The 24370-nt window shown below is 39.7% G+C and overlaps 1 protein-coding gene across 1 annotated transcript in view; it reads right to left on the reverse strand.

The window, feature by feature from the left end:
• Window positions 1–24003, reverse strand: part of inpp5a (inositol polyphosphate-5-phosphatase A) — a 240386-nt gene extending 216383 nt beyond the window's left edge. Inside the window, exons 1-2 of the mRNA XM_079842359.1 lie at window positions 23594–24003; window positions 3707–3897 (exon numbers count right to left, since the gene is read on the reverse strand). Coding sequence (XP_079698485.1) covers window positions 3707–3778 — 72 coding nt within the window. The 5' untranslated portion in view covers window positions 3779–3897; window positions 23594–24003. The remainder of the gene's footprint in view (window positions 1–3706; window positions 3898–23593) is intronic.
• Window positions 24004–24370: the final 367 nt, after the last annotated feature.

Raw genomic sequence — 24370 nt, forward strand, 5'->3', positions numbered from 1 at the left:
GATTCAGCAGTTTGGAGCGTTATGAATCAGTGATCGATTCAGCAGTTTGGAGCGTTATGAATCTGAGTCGATTCAGCAGTTTGGAGCGTTATGAATCAGTGAGTCGATTCAGCGGTTAGGAGTGTTATGAATCAGTGAGTCGATTCAGCAGTTTGGAGCGTTATGAATCAGTGAGTCGATTCAGCAGTTTGGAGCGGTATGAATCAGTGAGTCGATTCAGCAGTTCAGAGCGTTATGAATCAGTGAGTCGATTCAGCAGTTTGGAGCATTATGAATCAGCGAGTCGATTCAGCAGTTTGGAGCGTGATGAATCAGCGAGTCGATTCAGCAGTTTGGAGCGTAATGAATCAGCGAGTCGATTCAGCAGTTTGGATCGCCAAATTTCAGCAGTTTGGTGGTTTGACACACGATCCGAATCATGATTCGACTCACTGATTCATAACGCTCTGAACCGCTGAATCGAATCACTGATTCATAACGCTCCAAACTGCTGAATCGACTCACTGATTCATAACGCTCTGAACCGCTGAATCGAATCACTGATTCATAACGCTCCAAACTGCTGAATCGACTCACTGATTCATAACGCTCTGAACCGCTGATTCGACTCACTGATTCATAACGTTTCGAAGCTTCATGAGGCCGTGTTTTGAAATCGTCATCACTATATAAGTCGTTATTTAGGGTTTTTTTGCGCACAGAAACTATTCTCGTCTTCATAAAGTTATTGTAGAGCCGCTGTAGTGAGATGGACTTTGTAACTTTAGTCTTTAGTGTCTTTTAAGGGTCTTGAGAGTGTAAAGTTGAGCCAATGGAGGCCTTTCAGAGCATCAGATTTACACTAAAATATCTTCATTTGTGTCTGAAGATGAACGGAGGTCTGACGGGTGTCCAACCACATGAGGCTCAGTCATTAATCACACAATTTACAGTTTTGGCTGAACTAACCCTTTAAGTGTGTATTTTTATACATTTTATTTATCAGAACTTTAATATATTTTTATGCTCCTCTGTTCTGTTGTAACAATAAAACAAACAAGTTTATTTTTAAACTGCATATTCATATTTTAGGGGGGCTGAGGGATCGAATAAGGGAAATCTGTTTAAGTTTTTTACGTGTTTCTGTATATGTATATCGGCATATCGGATTTAAAAATCACCAAATATTTGTATCGTATCGGCCTTAAAATTCCTTTGTTGTCGGGCTCTAGTGCGCGAGTGTGTGTGTGTGTGTGTGTGTGTGTGTGGACAGGATCTGATGGCTTTAGTCAGAATCAGAGCAGACTTGGGGAAGTGGGGCTTGTCCCTGTTTCACACATCCAGACCTAGTTATTCTACATCTCCCACACACTCACACACACACACACACACACACACACACTCTCACACACACACTCACACACACACACACACACACACACACACACACACACACACACACACACACACACACACACACACACACACACACACACACACACACAGAGACAGAAATAGCTCTGCTGTGAGATAGATGTATATTAACATGAGATCTGCATTGAGTGTTTCAGCAGAGACGAGCCTGCACCTCACTCACACTGAGGCATTCTGGGTAATGTGTGTTTAACACGTGGAGTAAATCAGTGACTCCTCGAGGTGCGAAACCCGGCCGATCTATTTCAGTCGGGGCTTCCTCCTACACATCAGACGCCGCGAGTGTGTCCAATCGCCACACGGCATTCTGGGTAAGAACCGCACGCGCCGCTCCGGCTCCATACATGGGCACTGATGCCGCTCCAGCGCACACTTACTGAAGAAAGCCAGACCTCTCACACACACACACACACACACACACACACACACACACACACACACACACACACACACACACACACACACACACACACACACACACACACACACACACACGGAGCAGAGGGACCTTCTGCAAAAGGCCAGGGAAATGTGATGTGGTACCTCCCACCGAGCACATCCAGGAACACACACACACACACACACACACACAGAATATAAATTACAAGAATAGTCATATTTGAAGAAATGACTCTATTACAAGAAAAAATCTGAGAAAACAAAAATAAATATGAGACTAAAGTCAAAATGTTTTGAGAAAAGTAGATAAAAATAGTTGCAATTTTGAGGGGAAAAAAACTAAATAACGAGAATAAATAGTCATAATATTTTGAAAAGAGTCAAAGATGTAAGATAAGAATAAAGTTGTAATTTTTGAGAAAAGCCAAAATAATGAGAATAAAGTCGTTATATTTTAAGAAAATACTAAATTACAAGAAAAATTCAATTAAATCTGAGAATACAAAAATAAAGTTGTAGCTGTGAGACTAAAGTCTAAATGTTTTCAGAAAAAAAATTATGAGAAGATAAAAAATAAAAAATGTATTCACGTTTTTTTATTTTTTAGAAACATTGAAATTACAAGAATAAAGTCAAAAATCTGAGATAAGAATAAAGTTGTAACGTTTGGAGAAAGGCCAAAAGTAATGAGAATAAAGTCATAATATTAAGAAAAAACTCAATTACAAGAAGAAAAAATAAATCTGAGAAAACGAAAAATAAAGTTGTAACAATGAGACTAAAGTCAATGTTTTAGGGATGAAACGGTATGGAAATTTAACATCACGATTATAGTGACCCAAATTATCACGGTTATCAATATTATCACGGTTTTGTTCAAATGAGATGAACACACGGAAGTGTTCAAAAAGAACAGATGCACTCACTTAAAACATTTCAAAAAGTTTTATATCTGAAAATCAACAAACAACAAATAACTAAAGCAGCTCTATGCACTTTTTTAAGATAGATTCTATTCAGTGGGATTTCCTTCCTTATAATGGCCGTCGTCAATAGCAACGCATAACGCATAAATAATAATAATTTGTCGTAAATATAATCTCTAATATTATCTCTGTAAATATATTCTCAAGCAATATTCAGCAATGATGCATTTAAATCTAGCATATTTTGTGTAGGAGCCCAAACAGTATCCTAGTGAAATAATGCATATCCATATTTCCCTATGATTTGACAGTTTATTTTATTAAAAATCAAAATGTGTGCATCATACCTGACACCTAAATGATCACTTTACAGTCAGTTTTATGACTGTGATTATCTTCAAATGCGAGTGAAATTTGAATCGTGTATAACGTTACCAATGTTGTGTGTAACTTTAGAGACGGTCCCTAAATTCTCCAGTGTTATGCCGGTCATATCAGATGCGCTGTGGTTCTGCTGTGTTTTTTTTAAACCATTTTTGCTGCTGAAATAGAACAAAAACAGTCAACCACTGTATGATGAGTGAATCTCCTGCATACATCGCACGTTTATCTCCGCTTTGAGTCCAGATTTCAGCGTGAGTGCGGCGCGCGCTCTGAACAAAACTCCGCTAATCTGAACGCCTCTGATTATGAGACATTGCATTCATAAACTCAATAGAAACACGTGTAAGTGGTTATAATGCGCAACGCGATTATAACAGATGGCTTTTGAGAAGACTATAATACGTTCAACAGCCAGAGTGGCTATAGTGTGCAGCCGAAATAACGTTACACCCGTAAATGGCGGTTGTTAATGTCAAGCCCTGATTATTATCCCTTAAATGTCACCCTAGTCTTGTCTGAATTTGTTCGTTCGCTTCACGTTATTATTTCCCAGACGTAGTTTTGGTATTTAGGTCAAAGTCCACTTGCCTTGTGTTCGTAGTTTTGAAGTGTTTCAGCGACTTTCTTCTGGCATGTTCTGCAGACAGGGTGACCATCTTCGATTAAGTTTCCCTCAGGACTTTTGTTAAAGCCAAAATATGACAACGCCTCAGATTTGGTCCTTTTAGAAGTCAGAAAAATCTCCCGGCGCTGTCACTGCCATCTGCCATTTCTTCTCATTCAAAAAACAGCGGTGCGTTGCACCAGACTGACGCTGACTGGACCGCGAGTTTTCACAATCGTGATAATCACACGCGGTTTTAATGATAATTAAATTGTATACGATATTACTAACCGTCACTACATTTTATCGTGGTTTATCGTGAAACCGGTAATCGTTTCATCCCTACAATGTTTTGAGAATTTTTTTTTTTTTAAGTCTCATTGCTACAACTTTATTTTTGTTTCCTCAGATTAAATGTTTCTTCTTGTGAGAGAAATTTCTGAAGACTGGAGTAACATTAGCAAACATGTTCTAAAAAAAGTGAATTTAACAAATTCTCAAAACATTTTGACTTTAATGATGACAAAAGTAAAAAAATATATCTTTTTAAATTCACTTTTTTTTTAGAAACGTTAAAATCAAGAAAGTCAAAAATCTGAGATAAGGAGAATAAAGTCAGTAACATGAGATTAAAGTTCAAATGTTTTTAAAGAATAAAGTCGTAATGTTCGTAGAAAAGCCAAAAAAACTCCATTACAAGAGAAAAAAAACAAATACAATATTACAAAAAAAATTAAGTTGTAGCAATGAGACTAAAGTCAAAATGTTTTGATAAAAAAGTAAAAATTATGAGAAAAGTTAAAAAAGTTAAAAAAAAATATATTTTTAAATTCACTTTTTTTTTTGAAACGTTAAAATTACAAGAATAAAGTCAAAAATCTGAGATAAGGAGAAGTCATACGATTTTGAGAAAAGCCAAAATAATGAAAATTAACTCGTAAGAAAAATCTGAGAAACCAAAAATAAAATTTTTGTAATTTGAGATTAAAGTCAAAATGTTGAGAAAAAAAGTTAAAATTATGAAAAAAAACGTTTAAAAAAGATTTTGTTAGAAACATAAAAATCTGAAAAATTACGTAAAAAAAATGTAGGATAAGAATAACGTCTTAATTTTGGGAGAAAAGCCAAAATAATGAGAATAAAGTCATAATATGAGATTAAAGTCTAAATAATTTGAGAAAAAAAAGAACAATTATAATTAAAACAAGAGTAAAAATAAGTCACGATTTTTTTTTAAAAGTTAAAATCTCAAGAAAGTCAAAAAACTGAGATAAAGAGAATGAAGTCAGTAATATGAGATTAAAGTCAAAATGTTTTTAAAGAGTAAAAAGCGAGAATAAAGTCAAAAATGTAAGATAAGAATAAAGTCGTCATGTTTGGAGAAAGGCCAAAATAATGAGAATAAATAATAATGAATATATAATAAAAATGAGAAAAATATTAAGAAAATCTGAAAATTACAAGAAGAAAAATTATATCTGAGGGGAAAAAAAAGAAGTTGTAACAATGAGACTAAAGTCAAAATGTTTTCAGAAAAAAAAAATTATGAGGAGTTAAAAAATAAATGTATTCACGTTTTTTTTTTTTTTGAAACGTTGAAATTACAAGAATAAAGTCAAAAATATGAGATAAGAAAGTCGTAACGTTTGGAGAAAGGCCAAAATAATGAGAATAAAGTCATAATATTAAGAAAAAACTCAAAATTACAAGAAGAAAAAATAAATCTGAGTAAACAAAAAATAACGATTAAAGTAAAAAAGTTGAGAAAAGTTAAAATTATGAAAAAAAGTTCTTAAAAAGATTATCAATATTTTGTTCGAAACGTTAAAATTACTCAGAGATAATGAGAATAAAGTCAGTAATATGAGATTAAAGTCCAAATGTTTTGAGAAAGAAAGTAAAAATTATGGAAAAAAAGAGAAAAGCCAAAATAATGAGAATAAAGTCATAATATTTAGAGAAAAGTCAAAATTTGGAGAAAAGTAAAGAATTCAAGACAAGAGTAAACATATTTTTGAGAAAACAATAAAAAGGACGAGGATAAATTGATTGAATGAGATGATTATTGCGACTCTGGAACGGCTTTATTGTTATGTTTCTGATGTCACACACACACACACACACACACACACACACACACACACACACACACACACACACACACACACTCTCCTCTGGCTTCACTTCTGTTATGCCACACATGTTTACATTCCTGAGGAAAGGCAAGTCCAGATCTGAACTCACTGAGGTCTGAAGCTGCGCTGTGATTGGCTGAGAGACGTGCCTCTACATGAGCACACAGCTCTACTGGACCAATGACGTCACAGAACGCTCAGAGCAACACATGTCATCATCATATGAGGGATTTCTGGAGACTGGAGGAACATTAGCAAACAGCAGCTCAGAGGAGAACGCATGTTCTGCAGGTTTATGAATATTAATATTCAAAAGTGCATCTGTCCATCATAAAAGTGCATCTATCCATCATAAAAGTGCATCTGTCCATCATAAAAGTGCATCTGTCCATCATAAAAGTGTATCTATCCATCATAAAAGTGCATCTGTCCATCATAAAAGTGCATCTGTCCATCATAAAAGTGCGTCTGTCCATCATAAAAGTGCATCTGTCCATCATAAAAGTGCATCTATCCATCATAAAAGTGCATCTGTCCATCATAAAAGTGCATCTATCCATCATAAAAGTGCATCTGTCCATCATAAAAGTGCATCTGTCCATCATAAAAGTGCATCTATCCATCATAAAAGTGCATCTGTCCATCATAAAAGTGCATCTGTCCATCATAAAAGTGCATCTATCCATCATAAAAGTGCATCTGTCCATCATAAAAGTGCATCTATCCATCATAAAAGTGCATCTGTCCATCATAAAAGTGCATCTGTCCATCATAAAAGTGCATCTATCCATCATAAAAGTGCATCTATCCATCATAAAAGTGCATCTATCCATCATAAAAGTGCATCTGTCCATCATAAAAGTGCATCTATCCATCATAAAAGTGCATCTGTCCATCATAAAAGTGCATCTATCCATCATAAAAGTGCATCTGTCCATCATAAAAGTGCATCTGTCCATCATAAAAGTGCATCTATCCATCATAAAAGTGCATCCATCCATCATAAAAGTGCATCTATCCATCATAAAAGTGCATCTATCCATCATAAAAGTGCATCCATCCATCATAAAAGTGCCTCTATTCATCATAAAAGTGCATCTATTCATCATAAAAGTGCATCTATTCATCATAAAAGTGCATCTATCCATCATAAAAGTGCATCTGTCCATCATAAAAGTGCATCTGTCCATCATAAAAGTGCATCTATTCATCATAAAAGTGCATCTATCCATCATAAAAGTGCATCTATTCATCATAAAAGTGCCTCTGTTCATCATAAAAGTGCATCTGTCCATCATAAAAGTGCATCTGTCCATCATAAAAGTGCATCTGTCCATCATAAAAGTGCATCTATCCATCATAAAAGTGCATCTATCCATCATAAAAGTGCATCTGTCCATCATAAAAGTGCATCTGTCCATCATAAAAGTGCATCTATCCATCATAAAAGTGCATCTATCCATCATAAAAGTGCATCTGTCCATCATAAAAGTGCATCTGTCCATCATAAAAGTGCATCTGTCCATCATAAAAGTGCATCTGTCCATCATAAAAGTGCATCTATCCATCATAAAAGTGCATCTGTCCATCATAAAAGTGCATCTGTCCATCATAAAAGTGCATCTATCCATCATAAAAGTGCATCTATCCATCATAAAAGTGCATCTCTACATCATAAAAGTGCATCTATCCATCATAAAAGTGCGTCTGTCCATCATAAAAGTGCATCTGTCCATCATAAAAGTGCATCTATCCATCATAAAAGTGCATCTGTCCATCATAAAAGTGCATCTATCCATCATAAAAGTGCATCTATCCATCATAAAAGTGCATCTGTCCATCATAAAAGTGCATCTGTCCATCATAAAAGTGCATCTATCCATCATAAAAGTGCATCTATCCATCATAAAAGTGCATCTGTCCATCATAAAAGTGCATCTGTCCATCATAAAAGTGCATCTGTCCATCATAAAAGTGCATCTGTCCATCATAAAAGTGCATCTATCCATCATAAAAGTGCATCTATCCATCATAAAAGTGCATCTGTCCATCATAAAAGTGCATCTGTCCATCATAAAAGTGCATCTGTCCATCATAAAAGTGCATCTGTCCATCATAAAAGTGCATCTATCCATCATAAAAGTGCATCTGTCCATCATAAAAGTGCATCTGTCCATCATAAAAGTGCATCTATCCATCATAAAAGTGCATCTATCCATCATAAAAGTGCATCTCTACATCATAAAAGTGCATCTGTCCATCATAAAAGTGCATCTGTCCATCATAAAAGTGCATCTGTCCATCATAAAAGTGCATCTATCCATCATAAAAGTGCATCTGTCCATCATAAAAGTGCATCTATCCATCATAAAAGTGCATCTATCCATCATAAAAGTGCATCTGTCCATCATAAAAGTGCATCTGTCCATCATAAAAGTGCATCTATCCATCATAAAAGTGCATCTATCCATCATAAAAGTGCATCTCTACATCATAAAAGTGCATCTATCCATCATAAAAGTGCGTCTGTCCATCATAAAAGTGCGTCTGTCCATCATAAAAGTGCATCTATCCATCATAAAAGTGCATCTATCCATCATAAAAGTGCATCTATCCATCATAAAAGTGCATCTGTCCATCATAAAAGTGCGTCTGTCCATCATAAAAGTGCGTCTGTCCATCATAAAAGTGCGTCTGTCCATCATAAAAGTGCATCTATCCATCATAAAAGTGCATCTATCCATCATAAAAGTGCATCTATTCATCATAAAAGTGCGTCTATCCATCATAAAAGTGCATCTATCCATCATAAAAGTGCATCTGTCCATCATAAAAGTGCATCTATCCATCATAAAAGTGCATCCATCCATCATAAAAGTGCATCTATCCATCATAAAAGTGCATCTATCCATCATAAAAGTGCATCTATCCATCATAAAAGTGCGTCTGTCCATCATAAAAGTGCGTCTGTCCATCATAAAAGTGCATCTATCCATCATAAAAGTGCATCTATCCATCATAAAAGTGCATCTATCCATCATAAAAGTGCATCTGTCCATCATAAAAGTGCATCTATCCATCATAAAAGTGCATCTATCCATCATAAAAGTGCATCTATCCATCATAAAAGTGCATCTATCCATCATAAAAGTGCATCTATCCATCATAAAAGTGCATCTATCCATCATAAAAGTGCGTCTGTCCATCATAAAAGTGCGTCTGTCCATCATAAAAGTGCATCTATCCATCATAAAAGTGCATCCATCCATCATAAAAGTGCATCTATCCATCATAAAAGTGCATCTATCCATCATAAAAGTGCATCTGTCCATCATAAAAGTGCATCTATCCATCATAAAAGTGCATCCATCCATCATAAAAGTGCATCTATCCATCATAAAAGTGCATCTATCCATCATAAAAGTGCATCTGTCCATCATAAAAGTGCATCTATCCATCATAAAAGTGCATCCATCCATCATAAAAGTGCATCTATCCATCATAAAAGTGCATCTATCCATCATAAAAGTGCATCTATCCATCATAAAAGTGCGTCTATCCATCATAAAAGTGCATCTATCCATCATAAAAGTGCATCTATCCATCATAAAAGTGCATCTATCCATCATAAAAGTGCATCTATCCATCATAAAAGTGCATCTGTCCATCATAAAAGTGCATCTGTCCATCATAAAAGTGCATCTATCCATCATAAAAGTGCATCCATCCATCATAAAAGTGCATCTATCCATCATAAAAGTGCATCTATCCATCATAAAAGTGCATCTGTCCATCATAAAAGTGCATCTATCCATCATAAAAGTGCATCCATCCATCATAAAAGTGCATCTATCCATCATAAAAGTGCATCTATCCATCATAAAAGTGCATCTATTCATCATAAAAGTGCATCTATCCATCATAAAAGTGCATCTGTCCATCATAAAAGTGCATCTATCCATCATAAAAGTGCATCCATCCATCATAAAAGTGCATCTATCCATCATAAAAGTGCATCTATCCATCATAAAAGTGCATCTGTCCATCATAAAAGTGCATCTATCCATCATAAAAGTGCATCCATCCATCATAAAAGTGCATCTATCCATCATAAAAGTGCATCTATCCATCATAAAAGTGCATCTGTCCATCATAAAAGTGCATCTATCCATCATAAAAGTGCATCCATCCATCATAAAAGTGCATCTATCCATCATAAAAGTGCATCTATCCATCATAAAAGTGCATCTGTCCATCATAAAAGTGCGTCTGTCCATCATAAAAGTGCGTCTGTCCATCATAAAAGTGCATCTATCCATCATAAAAGTGCATCTATCCATCATAAAAGTGCATCTATCCATCATAAAAGTGCATCTGTCCATCATAAAAGTGCATCTATCCATCATAAAAGTGCATCTATCCATCATAAAAGTGCATCTATCCATCATAAAAGTGCATCTATCCATCATAAAAGTGCATCTATCCATCATAAAAGTGCGTCTATCCATCATAAAAGTGCATCTATCCATCATAAAAGTGCATCTATCCATCATAAAAGTGCATCCATCCATCATAAAAGTGCATCTATCCATCATAAAAGTGCATCTATTCATCATAAAAGTGCGTCTATCCATCATAAAAGTGCATCTGTCCATCATAAAAGTGCATCTATTCATCATAAAAGTGCATCTATCCATCATAAAAGAGGAAGATGATTCTCTGCCGCTGGAAGCAATCACAGGTTCATTAGTAAGAGTAGTAAGCCTGAAACTCCTCAGACCGAGGATCCCTCTCTCCTGATTGGAGAATCCCTCATGGAGAAACTGATTCTGTAATAACTGGGGTTTTCACTGCATTATCAATATACATTGATTTTTGGAATGTGTTTTATTGTCCTCTGACTTCTTGATAATATTATGATGAATTATTATAAACCAGAACACTTTTAATAAACCACATGGCAGGAAATATAAACCACACACTCTGCATGATGGGAAACAACTCCATCAGCAGAGAGAGAGAGAGAGAGAGAGAGAGAGAGAGAGAGAGAGAGAGAGAGAGAGAGAGAGAGAGAGAGAGAGAGAGAGAGAGAGAGAGAGAGAGAGAGAGAGAGAGAGAGAGAGAGAGAGAGAGAGAGAGAGAGAGAGAGAGAGAATCCATCTCTCCATCCATCCATAATCCATCTCTCCATCTATCTCTCCATCCATCTCTCTATCCATCCATAATCCATCTCTCCATCCATCCATAATCCATCTCTCCATCCATCCATAATCCATCCATCTCTCCATCCATCCATAATCCATCTCTCCATCCATAATCCATCCATCTCTCTATCCATCCATAATCCATCTCTCCATCCATCCATAATCCATCTCTCCATCCATCCATAATCCATCCATCTCTCCATCCATCCATAATCCATCCATCTCTCTATCTATCTCTCCATCCATCCATAATCCATCCATCTCTCCATCCATCCATAATCCATCTCTCCATCCATCCATAATCCATCTCTCCATTCATCCATAATCCATCTCTCCATCCATCCATAATCCATCTCTCCATTCATCCATAATCCATCTCTCTATCCATCCATAATCCATCTCTCCATCCATCCATAATCCATCTCTCCATGCATCCATAATCTATCTCTCCATCCATAATCCATCCATCTCTCCATCCATCCATAATCCATCTCTCCATCCATCCAGGTATCCATCCATCCAGCCAGCCAGCCATCTCTCCCTCCATCCATCCAGCCAGCCAGCCATCTCTCCCTCCATCCATCCAGCCATCCATCCATTTATCTCTCCATCCATCCATCTCTCCATCCATCTCTCCATCCATCCGCCCATCCATCTATCTATCCATCCATCTAGGTATCCATCCACCCATCCAGCCATATCTCCCTCCATCCATCCATCCATTTATCTCTCCATCCATCCAGCCAGCCATCTCTCCCTCCATCCATCCATCCATTTATCTCTCCATCCATCCGCCCATCCATCTCTCTATCCATCCACCCATCCATCCAGGTATCCATCCATCCATCCAGCCAGCCATCTCTCCCTCCATCCACCCATCCATCCAGGTATCCATCCATCCAGCCAGCCAGCCATCTCTCCCTCCATCCACCCATCCATCCAGGTATCCATCCATCCATCCAGCCAGCCATCTCTCCCTCCATCCACCCATCCATCCAGGTATCCATCCATCCAGCCAGCCAGCCATCTCTCCCTCCATCCAGCCATCCATCCATTTATCTCTCCATCCATCCATCTCTCCATCCATCCGCCCATCCATCTCTCTATCCATCCATCTAGGTATCCATCCACCCATCCAGCCATCTCTCCCTCCATCCATCCATCCATTTATCTCTCCATCCATCCAGCCAGCCATATCTACCTCCATCCATCCATCCATTTATCTCTCCATCCATCCATCCATTTCTCTCCATCCATCCAGGTATCCATCCATTTATCTCTCCATCCATCCATCTCTCCCTCCATCCATCTAGGTATCCCTCCATCCATCCAGCCATCCATCCATCCAGGTATCCATCTATTTATCTCTCCATCCATCCATCCATCCATCCAGCCAGCCATCTCTCCCTCCATCCATCTAGGTATCCATCCATCTATCCATCTATCCATCCATCTATCCATCTATCTATCATCTATCATCCATCTCTGTCTATAACCATCCATCTCTCCCTCCATCCATCTAGGTATCCATCCATCTATCCATCTATCCATCCATCTCTCTATCCATCTATCCATCCATCTATCTCTCCATCCATCTATCCATCTATCTCTCCATCCATCTATCCATCTATCTCTCCATCCATCTATCCATCTATCCATCCATCTATCTCTCCATCCATCTATCCATCTATCCATCCATCTATCTCTCCATCCATTTATCTCTCCATCCATCCACCTGCTCCATCTCATGACTACATGTTCGGCTAAACCTCACAGCGGTCAAGAACTGGGTCATCTCTCACTCCAAAAATCAGAAATCATAATTTCTCTTGAACTTACAATAAATAGTAATATAATCAGACGTTTATGGGTGTGATTCGGCAGCTGGACTCAGACCAGCTGATTTCCACAAAGGTCCATCAACCATTAGCAAAGCTTTACGTCTGAATCTTCAACAGCAGGAAGGGCCAGTGAAGCGCTCTAGCCCAGTGGAAGCCCAGTGGAAGCCCAGTGGAAGAGCTCTAGCCCAGTGGAAGCCCAGTGGAAGAGCTCTAGCCCAGTGGAAGCCCAGTGGAAGAGCTCTAGCCCAGTGGAAGCCCAGTGGAAGAGCTCTAGCCCAGTGGAAGCCCAGTGGAAGAGCTCTAGCCCAGTGGAAGCCCAGTGGAAGAGCTCTAGCCCGGTGGAAGCCCAGTGGAAGCCCAGTGGAAGAGCTCTAGCCCAGTGGAAGCCCAGTGGAAGAGCTCTAGCCCAGTGGAAGCCCAGTGGAAGAGCTCTAGCCCAGTGGAAGCCCAGTGGAAGAGCTCTAGCCCAGTGGAAGCCCAGTGGAAGAGCTCTAGCCCGGTGGAAGCCCAGTGGAAGCCCAGTGGAAGAGCTCTAGCCCAGTGGAAGCCCAGTGGAAGAGCTCTAGCCCGGTGGAAGCCCAGTGGAAGCCCAGTGGAAGAGCTCTAGCCCAGTGGAAGCCCAGTGGAAGCCCAGTGGAAGAGCTCTAGCCCAGTGGAAGCCCAGTGGAAGAGCTCTAGCCCAGTGGAAGCCCAGTGGAAGAGCTCTAGCCCAGTGGAAGCCCAGTGGAAGCCCAGTGGAAGAGCTCTAGCCCAGTGGAAGCCCATTGGAAGCCCAGTGGAAGAGCTCTAGCCCATTGGAAGCCCAGTGGAAGAGCTCTAGCCCAGTGGAAGCCCAGTGGAAGAGCTCTAGCCCAGTGGAAGCCCAGTGGAAGCCCAGTGGAAGAGCTCTAGCCCAGTGGAAGCCCATTGGAAGCCCAGTGGAAGAGCTCTAGCCCATTGGAAGCCCAGTGGAAGAGCTCTAGCCCAGTGGAAGCCCAGTGGAAGAGCTCTAGCCCAGTGGAAGCCCAGTGGAAGAGCTCTAGCCCAGTGGAAGCCCAGTGGAAGAGCTCTAGCCCAGTGGAAGCCCAGTGGAAGAGCTCTAGCCCAGTGGAAGCCCAGTGGAAGAGCTCTAGCCCGGTGGAAGCCCAGTGGAAGCCCAGTGGAAGAGCTCTAGCCCAGTGGAAGCCCAGTGGAAGAGCTCTAGCCCAGTGGAAGCCCAGTGGAAGAGCTCTAGCCCAGTGGAAGCCCAGTGGAAGAGCTCTAGCCCAGTGGAAGCCCAGTGGAAGAGCTCTAGCCCGGTGGAAGCCCAGTGGAAGCCCAGTGGAAGAGCTCTAGCCCAGTGGAAGCCCAGTGGAAGAGCTCTAGCCCGGTGGAAGCCCAGTGGAAGCCCAGTGGAAGAGCTCTAGCCCAGTGGAAGCCCAGTGGAAGCCCAGTGGAAGAGCTCTAGCCCAGTGGAAGCCCAGTGGAAGAGCTCTAGCCCAGTGGAAGCCCAGTGGAAGAGCTCTAGCCCAGTGGAAGCCCAGTGGAAGCCCAGTGGAAGAGCTCTAGCCCAGTGGAAGCCCATTGGAAGCCCAGTGGAAGAGCTCTAGCCCATTGGAAGCCCAGTGGAAGAGCTCTAGCCCAGTGGAAGCCCAGTGGAAGAGCTCTAGCCCAGTGGAAGCCCAGTGGAAGCCCAGTGGAAGAGCTCTAGCCCAGTGGAAGCCCATTGGAAGCCCAGTGGAAGAGCTCTAGCCCAGTGGAAGCCCAGTGGAAGAGCTCTAGCCCAGTGGAAGCCCAGTGGAAGAGCTCTAGCCCAGTGGAAGCCCATTGAAAGCCCAGTGGAAGAGCTCTAGCCCAGTGGAAGCCCAGTGGAAGAGCTCTAGCCCAGTGGAAGCCCAGTGGAAGCCCAGTGGAAGAGCTCTAGCCCAGTTGAAGCCCAGTGGAAGAGCTCTAGCCCAGTGGAAGCCCAGTGGAAGCCCAGTGGAAGAGCTCTAGCCCAGTGGAAGCCCAGTGGAAGCCCAGTGGAAGAGCTCTAGCCCAGTGGAAGCCCAGTGGAAGCCCAGTGGAAGAGCTCTAGCCCAGTGGAAGCCCAGTGGAAGAGCTCTAGCCCAGTGGAAGCCCAGTGGAAGCCCAGTGGAAGCCCAGTGGAAGAGCTCTAGCCCAGTGGAAGCCCAATGAAGCCCATTGGAAGCCCAGTGGAAGAGCTCTAGCCCAGTGGAAGAGCTCTAGCCCAGTGGAAGCCCAGTGGAAGCCCATTGGAAGCCCATTGGAAGCCCAGTGGAAGAGCTCTAGCCCAGTGGAAGCCCAGTGGAAGAGCTCTAGCCCAGTGGAAGCCCAGTGGAAGAGCTCTAGCCCAGTGGAAGAGCTCTAGCCCAGTGGAAGCCCAGTGGAAGAGCTCTAGCCCAGTGGAAGCCCAGTGGAAAAGCTCTAGCCCAGTGGAAGCCCAGTGGAAGAGCTCTAGCCCAGTGGAAGCCCAGTGGAAGAGCTCTAGCCCAGTGGAAGCCCAGTGAAGCCCAGTGGAAGCCCAGTGAAAGCCCAGTGAAAGCCCAGTGAAAGCCCAGTGGAAGAGCTCTAGCCCAGTGGAAGCCCAGTGGAAGCCCAGTGAAGCCCAGTGGAAGCCCAGTGGAAGCCCAGTGAAAGCCCAGTGGAAGCCCAGTGGAAGCCCAGTGGAAGCCCAGTGAAAGCCCAGTGGAAGCCCAGTGGAAGCCCAGTGGAAGCCCAGTGGAAGCCCAGTGGAAGCCCAGTGAAGCCCAGTGGAAGCCCAGTGGAAGCCCAGTGGAAGCCCAGTGGAAGCCCAGTGGAAGCCCAGTGAAGCCCAGTGGAAGCCCAGTGGAAGCCCAGTGGAAGCCCAGTGGAAGCCCAGTGGAAGCCCAGTGAAGCCCAGTGAAGCCCAGTGGAAGCCCAGTGGAAGCCCAGTGAAGCCCAGTGAAGCCCAGTGGAAGCCCAGTGGAAGCCCAGTGGAAGCCCAGTGGAAGCCCAGTGGAAGCCCAGTGGAAGCCCAGTGGAAGCCCAGTGGAAGCCCAGTGGAAGCCCAGTGAAGCCCAGTGGAAGCCCAGTGAAGCCCAGTGGAAGCCCAGTGGAAGCCCAGTGAAGCCCAGTGGAAGCCCAGTGAAGCCCAGTGAAGCCCAGTGGAAGCCCAGTGAAGCCCAGTGAAGCCCAGTGGAAGCCCAGTGGAAGCCCAGTGGAAGCCCAGTGGAAGCCCAGTGGAAGCCCAGTGGAAGCCCAGTGGAAGCCCAGTGGAAGCCCAGTGGAAGCCCAGTGGAAGCCCAGTGGAAGCCCAGTGGAAGCCCAGTGGAAGCCCAGAGGAAGCCCAGTGAAGCCCAGTCTGAAACACCTCATCTTGTGATTGCTGACAAAGGCCTCATTTACTTCCTTCATGCGATTTGGAAAATCCTAGTATTTGCGGCTTATGGAGCACAAAAGGCCCATTGAGGGCTGAGACGTCTGAACACGCTAAATATTTATGTGTAATTGCGCATCCAGGACTCAATGCTGGATTTGGCCACACAGTTCATGGATACAGTGATATTCATAAGCAGCTCAGCGGTCCACTATTAATAACTCTAAGGAGAGTTCCTCTTCGCCATCACACAAACACATCTGGAAAACTGAGGACTGACAAGTTTATTAAAGAGCATTATCTTATCTAAAACATCCTCCATAATAGCTTTACTATTGTTTATTCAAGAGGAACTCGTTTGCCTAAACCTCGACTCGCCCTGATCTACCACACGTTTACATAATCATTTCCATACAGCGCAATAACAGGTGAGATTTCGACAAAACCACAGCGTCAGGAGGGATTCCAGAGGGTTAGTTGAGAACCAGGGATAACTTTTACACAACTCAACATTTTAGGGGCACAACCAGAAAAATTAGGACAAATCAACACGCTAACCAAATCTACTAATGTCCACTGTATTATTAATAATACTCTGATAATACAGACTAACATCTGAGAGCAGTGGCACCAGCGCTAGAGCAAGGTTCATTTAATCATAAAATGACTATTGTTTTGTTAATAACTGCAGTTACTAATAATAGTACATGTTTGTTTATTGGAAATGTAACAGTGAAGCGCTGAGCTCGAGTTGTAATGCAGAAAAAAATAACAGTAATGTGCTAAAACCTAAAATTTTTATATTCCACTCTTATTAAAGCTACACTTTTTTTTAGTTTATTCTTAGCTAAAAACACTTAGTTCTTTCAAATATATATGTGCTCATTAATGTATATTTACTTCTTTCAAGTAATAAAGTATTCTGGTAAGTTTATAATATGCCATTGTAAACACATACGGGTGAGGGTTTGAATGCGGGTCGCCATGTTGATCCTCCATCTTGAAAGTACATTAGCCAAAGAGGGACATTCCCGTAAATTCAAGCTTGGCCTTTGGCGTTTTAACACTCGATGGCTCCGTGTCCAATGTGGACGAGGTCAAACTGGAAGCCATGTTAATCTTGGACTAAATCAGCCACCGTAGGAGTTAAAACGAAATCGGAGAGGAACAGAAACTAATATTCACTGGATGGTCATACACCAGTTCACCACTAGATGGAGGAAAATATCACACAGTGGAGCTTTAAACGTACCATTGTTCTTCTATAGTCTCACACTGAACTAAAAGAAACACTCTTTACTTGTTTTCTGTGTAATCCAGTCACAATTTGAAGAAAAGTTTTAGTTTTTCATGAGACTTTGTGACTTCCTACTTTTTTCCATATATTAAGGAGTGGAAATGTCTAATAAGTCAAATAAGTGCTCATATGCCGCCACCTACTGGTTATAGTGAGGGTATATTTTGCAATAAAGTGTCTAGCACCTTTACACTTTTAGTTTTAAAAATCATCACACTAAAAATAATATTAAAATTTGATAATATTTAGAGCTTTGAAGTGTGCAACACTTGAAGTGATTTCAGTTATACTGTAATATAACATCATTAATGTTTCATATAGACATCAGTGATACTGGCCTTCATTCATAAAAAGATGCCATTACAACACATATTTAAAATATGCGGTCTTTAAATTGTTTCTTCATTAATTTGGAGAGTAACTGAAATTATTACAATATCAAAATATTAAAAACTCCAATGTTTTTAGTTGCAATTAATTACAGAAAAAAATTTGATAACATTTTTTTTTTTTACTATCAATTCACAGCACTAATATTTATTTGTGACTTGATGTGTGTAGAGTGCAGCGTTAATGTGCATCATGCAGTATTTGTCCTGAAAAGCAAACGTGATGTTTGTTACCTCAATAAATTTAAGGTCATTCCTATTTTATGTTTTATGTTCTATTATATTAACATTAAAAACACACTCTTTTTACGCCTAAAATAACAGTTAAGGGTAAAAAAAAAACTGTGCTGGGAAAAGGAGTCAGAATGCGCACGGGATAATTTCAAGCTACAGGCAAAACATCTGATTAAAACATCAAAAAATAACTAGGGAATCACCAAAATGCAAGAATAATTCTGCCTTCATTAGTGTAAGTGGCGATTGATAGAGGATAATAATATATAATGTAATGAACTGACGGTAATGTTGTGCTGTTGACGCTCGCGCAGACTCTCGAGGAGAAATCACAACAAATGAGCGCCGCTCATACAAAGAAACTCAGTTAACACACACGGTTAAAATGACAAATTGTGGAGTTTTTATATTTATAACATATGATAGCCTACAGTACATCACAGAATCAAGAGTGCCATCACGACTGAAAATGATTTCATAGGACAGTTCCATAAACAGTTAATTAACATTTTACATTTTAGATGATATATTCACTGTTTTTGTTCGATTTCAGCAGCGAAAATAGTTCCAAACAAAGATCACAGCAGAACCATAACGCATCTCACAGCAACGGTGTGTGTTACTGAATGATTCAGTGTTTGAATCAAAGATTCAATGACCTGTTCATAAACGACTACCTTGTTCTTGAATGAATCATCCGTTTAAATGAATCGACTCAATGACTCGCTCATTAAGACTCCAGTGTGAGAGTTCACGTGTTAGTGCAAAAAAAAAAAACAACGTTAACGGGATAGTTCCCCCAATAATGAACGTTCACTCATCATTTACTCACCCTCAAGTTGTTCCCAACATAAAAGAAGATATTTTGAAGAATGTCGGAAACCAAACAGTCGAGACGCACCAGTGAATTCCATAGTAAGACAAACAAGAAGAAACTCATACGGGTTTGGGTTTTCATTATTGGGTGAAATACCCCTTTAATAAAGGCCATTTCATTTCCATGACTTTCCACTTGGGATTATTGGATAAGCAATTGAAATAGCTAAAAAAAATATATATATATATTAGGGCTGTCAAAAAATGTATCGCGATTAATCGCATCCAAAATAAAAGTTTGTGTTTACATAATATATGTGTGTGTACTCTGTTAATTATTATCTATATATAAATACACACATATTCATGTATATATTTAAGAAATATTTGCATGTATATACTGGATATACTTTTATATAATCTATAATATATATAAATGTTTTATATATAAAAATAATGTTTTTTTCTTAAATATATACATGCTTGTGTGTGTATTTATATATAGATAATAATTAACAGAGCACACACACATATATTATGTAAACACAAACTTTTATTATATATATATATATATATGTGACCCGTGCTGGGAAAAGGAGTCAGAATGCACACAGGATAATTTAAAGCTACAGGCAAAACAAGTGAAAAATGTCGTTTTGGGGATTTTTGGGGTTCCTCATCTAGCAATCCCATTCTCCAAATAGCAAGGAAACATCTAAAAGTGTCTTTATTTGTACGTTTTCTGAGAGGAGCACATTTCCCTTGTCAAGGCTCCAGACTAACTTTTTGTCTTGGTTGCACTGGTGCACTTAACTTTTTTTTTTATTTTTTATGCAGTTACACAGGAATTAAAATCACGGGAAAAATGCTTTGAACATTACTATTTTAAAACTACAGTTTTAACAAAGTGTTATATAATTAATTTAAAAGATAATTCAATAATAAACAATGCAACCCTCTACGCACACCTTCGCAATAGAATCGCCATTGGCTAGTACATTTTTTTGTTTAGTCGCCAGAATGATAATCTTTATTTTATTATATTATACTATATATATATATAGATATAAATATATATGTATTTTCCACCAAATGTATCAATATCTTTGTAAAATGGCACAGCTTTTTAAATATCTGAACGTTCACGCTTAACATCAGTCAATCAAGCACTAGACTATGTTATGATATTATGATAATCAATCACTATTTAATGATAGAATTTTAGTAATTAGAACGAAAACTGTTGGTAAGCATGTATGAACGCATATTTGTCATTTAACTGAACTTTGGACTGGTGGTGGTGCTTAAGATATTGTTGGTGTTTCTGTAAAAAAAAAATAGATAATAGTAATTATATTATAGATAATAATACTACTACTAATTCTACTACTAATAACAATATACAACCCAATAAGGATTGATGAGCTGACAGCATTCGCTCAAACTGATTTGCTGAAATTAAAACCGGGACAGGAAAAGATGAGCGCCAGCCAATGAGATTGCTGTTTGTGCATTAGCTCCGCCCACTACCGGAAAAAACGGCATATCTTCTGCTTGTTTTTAAAAGCTGAATAATTCCAAATGAACTCCGTTATTTTGACAGGAAAATAAAAAAGAATATTGTTAACATGTAGCGCGTCGATTTTGCATGTAAGACGCTCGTGCGCGTGTGTGAGAAATCCGCTCAACAAAGCCACAGAGTTCTTCACACTAGAGTTTACGGTATGTCAGATGAGCAGATTTGAAATCGTATAGATCACTTGACGAGAGCGAAACTCTCAAGCGCTCATTCAGAGTGTTAAAATATATTTGTGCAAAACTTATTCTTAGCATCACACACACAGGCGAATAATATCTGAGAATTTATTAGCCAATGGCTAATGATAGATATTATTTAATCGCCCAGGCTGAAGATTTACTCGCATATGCAAGTGTTTTACTCGCATTGTAGAGGGTTGCAATGAAATACAACTCATCATAAATAAGAATACAGAATTTTTAAAGGGGTCATGAACTGGCTTTTTTTATACTGTTGTCTGAGGTCAACTTATGACGTTTGTGTGGTTTATTATGAATTATTACGGGAAGATCACCGCAGGATTAACAGTGGTCGAAAGTTTTTTCAAAGAGCCAGAAAGTAACTTTGCAGCAGGCACAGCAAATGAACAATGAAACTAACGTTAGCGTTTCAGGGAGGACAGTAGCTATATCCGCAAATATCGTTCTCAACGAGATTATTTTTGGAATATAATATAACACTGCACAATCACAGTAGTGACGGCGACTGGGTTAAGCATTTACTGTATATGAGGGAAATTTGCCAGTCTCTTCAAAGGAAGATTACAAACAAATGATTACACACGACAATTTAGTTTTGGTGGTTTGTTTGACGATGTGAGTACAGGACTCTTTCACTGTAATGGTAACGTTAGACATTTTTTTAAATTTGCCTAAAACATATGGAGCTATTCCTAGATGATTTGATTCTCGCGCCACCTGAGCGGACACTGACAGGCGGTTGTCATGACAATGACGTATTTTAGGGCGGCACAATTTCACGTTCATTCTCTTGCTCTCTTACACACACACACACACCTTCAGTGAAATGGACTCACAAACAGTTTCAGCGTCGCACAAACACTCTCAAGGCCTGTTCACACCGGGACGATTTTCGCACGTGTGTTTAACGCCTCGTGACTAAACAAAGGGCAGCAATGTGAGTGTGCACACCGACCGGTATCGGTAATTGTACCCAACGGTACCTTTTATTCGGTACTTTAGGGATGTTTACATCAATAACTGTATATAAACTATAAGTCATTTATAAAAGTGCTATTGACATTATGCCAGAGCTGCCCTGGTCTCTGTCTGCCATTGTCTGTGATGTTTGATTACTGTAATATTTACTAGTAAATAGTAGGCTAGGTACTTAATTTAATTCATAAAAACAACCATATTATATTTTTTTTCTTTTTAATTTCATTTATATGAAAATATTTCCTACAAATTATGTGCTGTGTGTTATCTGGTAATCAAATGAAGACATTCATTTAATTTATCTTTTAATTTAAATAAACTTTTTTTTGTCAAACAAAGTGCTGCACAACTGAGCTTTATACGGTTAAAATTAAAACATGAAGAAAATGTTTTATTTATTACTTAAATAATAAAGTTGATAATTTATTACTACATTAGTGTTAGTATTATTATTAAATTGAGACGCATCTAAATTCTGCTGTACAACGGTCATATATTTGTCAAGTTAAGACAACAAAATAGTCCAAACAAAGATCACAGCGCATTCTCAAAGCAACACACTGCGGCGTTTAGAGCGAATCGACTCGCTGATGGTTTAGTTTCATGTTTAATAAAAAGTATAATTGCGTTTTTTCCTAACATTTCTCATTTGTATATTTAATAAAATTCTTTATAAACATTAATCTCATAACATTATTTACTGCAGTTGTAATTTTGCAGTGTTTAATTTGATTGGCAACAGCCCTATCGTGTCTTATTATAACTGCATTTATTGATCAAATGTAAGACTATGACATGAAAGATAACAAAAATGGCCTTTATAAAGTTAAATAATGGTGTAAATATAAAAAAAAATATGCATGTAAAAGCTGATAGCACACTGATGAAAATATTGCCTCAGTTAAATGTTTACACCACCAAAAATATTTTTTCCACCTGGATAAGCACATGAAAAGTATATAATGTATATAAAATGTATATAATTTAATATATAACATAAAATGACAACAGAAAACTCATCAGAAAAAAATGCTGGGATGTTTCAAGTCATGTTTGGGTCAAATTATGGGCAAACCGTTGGGTTTAAGATTTTAAGATTTCAAAATTTAAACCAACGGTTAGGTTTTAAAAAGTCAACCAACGGTTAGGGCTTTAAATTTAAACCAACGGTTCGTTTTTAAAATTTAAACCAACGGCTGAAAACGTTAAACCAACGGCTGAGTTTGTCCATATTTAACCCAAACATGGATTGAAACATCCCAGCGTTTTTTAGAGTGTATACACACATTTACTAACATCCAACTAACTCTCAAGTTGAGTTGACAAGTATGTTACCCAGTAACCTTCCTAACCAGCCACTGGCATTGACGTGTGCCCAGTGTAAACTGCTGTCAATCACCGCTTCAAGAGATTCAAGATTCAAGAGTTTTATTTGTCACATACACAGTTATATACACAATATACAACTGGCAGTGAAATGTAAACAGGTCCGCTCCATGGACAGTGCAAATAACAGTTACAAGAAATTAAATAGAAATAGAATAAAATTAGAATAAAAAGTATTAACATAAGTAGAATTATAAATAAATCAAGTAAAAGATAAAAATAGGAAATAAGATAAAAATAAAAATATAAAAAATATGTGGATATGATAAGTGAGATAAACTGTAGACTTAAAAATAAGTGGTTAACATAAAATATCAATAACACTCAATCAATCACAATCAATAACACTGATCTCTGAGTGGAAACCCAGAGGTTGTAGGTTCGAATGCCATTCGAGTTCATTCATCCTCATTGACCAGCTCAGTTTACCTCAGGTAACTGCAGCAGGACTAGTATAAGTGCAGGACAGTGGAAGAAACATCTGTTATTAGTAACAAAACAGCGACTTACATCTTCAAACAGTGATCCAACGTTGGCAGTAACCAGCAATATTCCCGGGTCCAGCGCTGTCAGCTTCCCCCCCATAATTAATTAGCTCGCGATCCGAACTAATGAGCTAATTTGCGCTGTTTCTGGACCGAGCAGTGCTGTGGAGTCGAGTAGTGTTTCGTCGGGGCAAACGCTGCGGGTTCGAGTCTCGATCAGCTGGGCTCGTGCATACTCGTGCGCGTCTTGTACGCAAAATCAGAGCGCGGTCCGTCCTTAAACGCGTCAGGCTTTACTTCTTCGCCGTCTCGGCAATGATTTGAAGACTTCCCCGGGTTAATCCGCCGGTGTGTTGCGCGTGTTTCGCTGTCGTTCTGTTCTCCCGTGCGCGCATTGCTCGCGTTTGTTGAGGGAGGACACACCGCTGCTGGAGTGAGTCCTGCGCTGCCCTGACGTCACTGAGCCAATGGAAAAACGCGTCTCTTAAAGGGGCAACGCGTTATCCGTTACGCATTGACGTTGCTTCAAAGAGCAACACAGCGGAGCCCCTTTAAGAGCCGCGGACTTCCTTTGGGTTACTGATCGTGTGTGTGTGTGTGTGTGTGTGTGTGTGTGTGTGTGTGTGTGTGTGTGTGTGTGTGTGTGTGTGTGTGTGTGTGTGTGTGTGTGTGTGTGTGTGTGTGTGTGTGTGTGTGTGTGTGTGTGTGTGTGGGCATGTTTTTGTGAAATATCAGGACACAAATGTGTATAATGACATGGGTATGACACAGGTATTACAAAAAGAGGGTGAAATATGAGGAC

The sequence above is a fragment of the Gobio gobio genome (genome assembly GCF_949357685.1).
Source record: "Gobio gobio genome assembly, chromosome: 18".
Lineage (NCBI taxonomy): Eukaryota > Metazoa > Chordata > Actinopteri > Cypriniformes > Gobionidae > Gobio > Gobio gobio.